Source organism: Guillardia theta (assembly GCF_000315625.1).
Source record: "Guillardia theta CCMP2712 unplaced genomic scaffold GUITHscaffold_128, whole genome shotgun sequence".
Taxonomy (NCBI): Eukaryota; class Cryptophyceae; order Pyrenomonadales; family Geminigeraceae; genus Guillardia; species Guillardia theta.
The window spans coordinates 122,843-125,303 of NW_005434546.1; the positions used below are offsets into that span (position 1 = coordinate 122,843).

At 52.1% G+C, this 2,461-nt stretch overlaps 1 protein-coding gene across 1 annotated transcript; it reads right to left on the reverse strand.

The window, feature by feature from the left end:
- Window positions 1-214: 214 nt before the first annotated feature.
- Window positions 215-2,226, reverse strand: GUITHDRAFT_146555 (hypothetical protein; the record flags this gene model as incomplete). Its single annotated transcript, XM_005822276.1, has 10 exons — window positions 215-322; window positions 499-546; window positions 713-771; window positions 1,106-1,192; window positions 1,384-1,513; window positions 1,564-1,663; window positions 1,720-1,778; window positions 1,905-1,979; window positions 2,055-2,102; window positions 2,146-2,226. The coding sequence occupies 10 exons, from the start codon at window positions 2,224-2,226 to the stop codon at window positions 215-217; spliced, it is 795 nt and encodes a 264-aa protein (XP_005822333.1).
- Between the last annotated feature and the right edge of the window lie 235 nt (window positions 2,227-2,461).

Here is a 2,461-nt window from a genome sequence, read left to right on the forward strand (position 1 = left end):
AAAGAGCAGAAAGAAGAGAGGAGAAGAGAAGAGAGAAAGACGCAGGAAAAAGTGTCACCGACAAGAACAAGAGAATTGAACTCCTGAAGAGATGTTTGATTGCAAAGCTAGCACGATCACATCATACACTCGCACGGCATCAACCCTTCCCAGACATGGAATCCGAGTATACTGAAAACGCTCTTGATAATTCACATCAATAGAACACGAGCAATCACAGAATTTCGTTTAAAAAAACCGCAATCATCCGTCTTACTCGAATCAAATTCTCAAGAGGCGATGGAAGTCCAGGAGGGATTTGAGGTATTTCTTTGTTGAGAACCTGGTGGAAACATTGATATGGGGAAACAAGAAGGGAGAGGTCCTGTAACCAGCCTGCCCCCACTCTTTCTCCTCCTCCTCCTCTTCCCCCTGCTCCTCCTGCTCCTCCTCTCCCCCTTGCTCCCCCCCTCCGTCTCCTCCATCTCCTCCATGCAGCCTCCTCCTCTCGTCTCTGACCTTCCTCACAATAGGCGCCATCTTGATCCCGTCCCAAGGCTTCACTCCCTGTAACACCCTCAGCCCAACCAGAGGACAAGGGAGAACAAGAGAGGAGGAGACAGGAGGAACAGAAGAACGGATGAAGTAGGAGGATAGAGGAAGCAGAGAGTCAGAGAGGATGATAAAGGAACGAAAAGGGAGCGTGGGGAGGAAGATGTTTGGGGGATGTTACCGAGAGCATCTCGATCAAGCTGCATGCGAAGCTCCACGAGTCCGCCTTGAAGGTGACACCTTGCGAGAGGAGTGATCAGATGAGCGGAGAGAGAGCGAGAAGGAGGGAGAAGGTTGAGGAGCAAGAAGGAGAGGGAGAGGAGGGAGGAAGAGGGAAGGTGTGAAAAATGGAGAGGGAAGGAGAGGGGGAAGGGGGGAGGGAGAGGGAGAGGCAGCGGGAGAGGCAGAGGGAGAGGCAGCGGGAGAGGCAGAGGGAGGGAGTGGGTAAATTGTTCAAGATGCAAAGAATGGGTACCAGTCAACAGTACGATATAAGACAGCGGGGGGCATAACGAGGATGAGAGGGAGGAACAGTGAGGAAGAAGGGGGGAGCAGGGTTCAGGGAGCAGGATACCGCCAAAGAGTTCTGGGTCGAAGGATTCGGGTGACATGTAGTTGAAAGTGCCTTGGACGTTGGATGGCATGTGAACTCCAATAGTCTCTGAAGAGATAGCAGGAGGACAAACGAGCACAGAAGAAGGGGAAAGGGAACATGATGTGGAAGGGGAAAAACAGGAAGCAGGAAAGAGGCGGGAGGGCAAGGAGGAAAATCCACAAGGAGGGAGTAGGGAAGTGGAGAAGGAACAGGAGGAGGACAGTTAGGAGATATCATATGAGCAAATCATGAACAACTCTCTATCACTCTCGATATCCCAAAGTCCGCCACGACACAGTGATCAAGATCGTCTGAAGGTGCTGGTTCAGGGGAAGACAAGGTCAATTCTGCAAGCTTTCCTATCAAGAAGTTGGGAGGCTTCAGGTCCTGCGATCGCCCATGTCATGTCAGACGTGTGCACACAACATGGGAAGTACCTGTGAGATGATATTTTGGTCGTGGAGTTCGGCTACTGCCTTGCAGATCTCCAGCCCATATCGCTGAACTTCCGCGAGGGGGAGCTTTCCACCAGGATATCTGGAAGCAGCCTTGAGCTGAGGTGGAACAACATGCGTCTGCTCTTTCAGCATCACCTTCGCATTCTTGACAACATGCTCTCTCTATACAGCTTCATCACGATGCACATCTTGCCCTGACAGCACGTCATGCTCAACACCAGATGAAAGTCACTTTGACATCTTTGTTCGTCGTCCCGTACACCTGAAAGCATAACTGCTGTGAGTTTACGATCTTCCGCGCAACAAGAGCAGGTCAGGACCTTGCAGACGTTGTGGCAACGGAGAGCAGCCATGAAGAGCACAGCTGTCTCTCGTGTGAACATCAGCCGTTCCTCCTGTAGCAACAAGTCACGGTAGCGCACGGGAGCAAGGCAGGCCACCTCATGAACAGCAGATGGATACTTCTTTACCGCCACGTCATGCTGCCCGCTCTCTTCGTGAAGCGTTCCCAACCAAACCTACGCACAAACATCACAAGCCGCCATGAACAAGCCAACCAACCTCTCCGATGCCTCCCTCGTTCGTGAGAAGCCTTTTCAGCTGCACTCGCTCGGGCTTAATATAAAACTGGTCGCGATCCATGATCTTGTGGTTGCCGCTGCTTACTGCTCAAGCCCTTTCACTCCCCACGCATGGCATCGCCTACCAAAATGTCAGTCGCAACGGGGGTTTAGGGGGTTGACGAAGATACAGTTACACACTGCTCGTTAGCACCCCATCTTCCTTCCTCCCTTCATCTCCTCATAACCTCACCATCTCTCCTCCTTCATCTTTCGTCCTTATCTTCCCCTCACTCTCCCCTCTCCCCTCTCCTCTC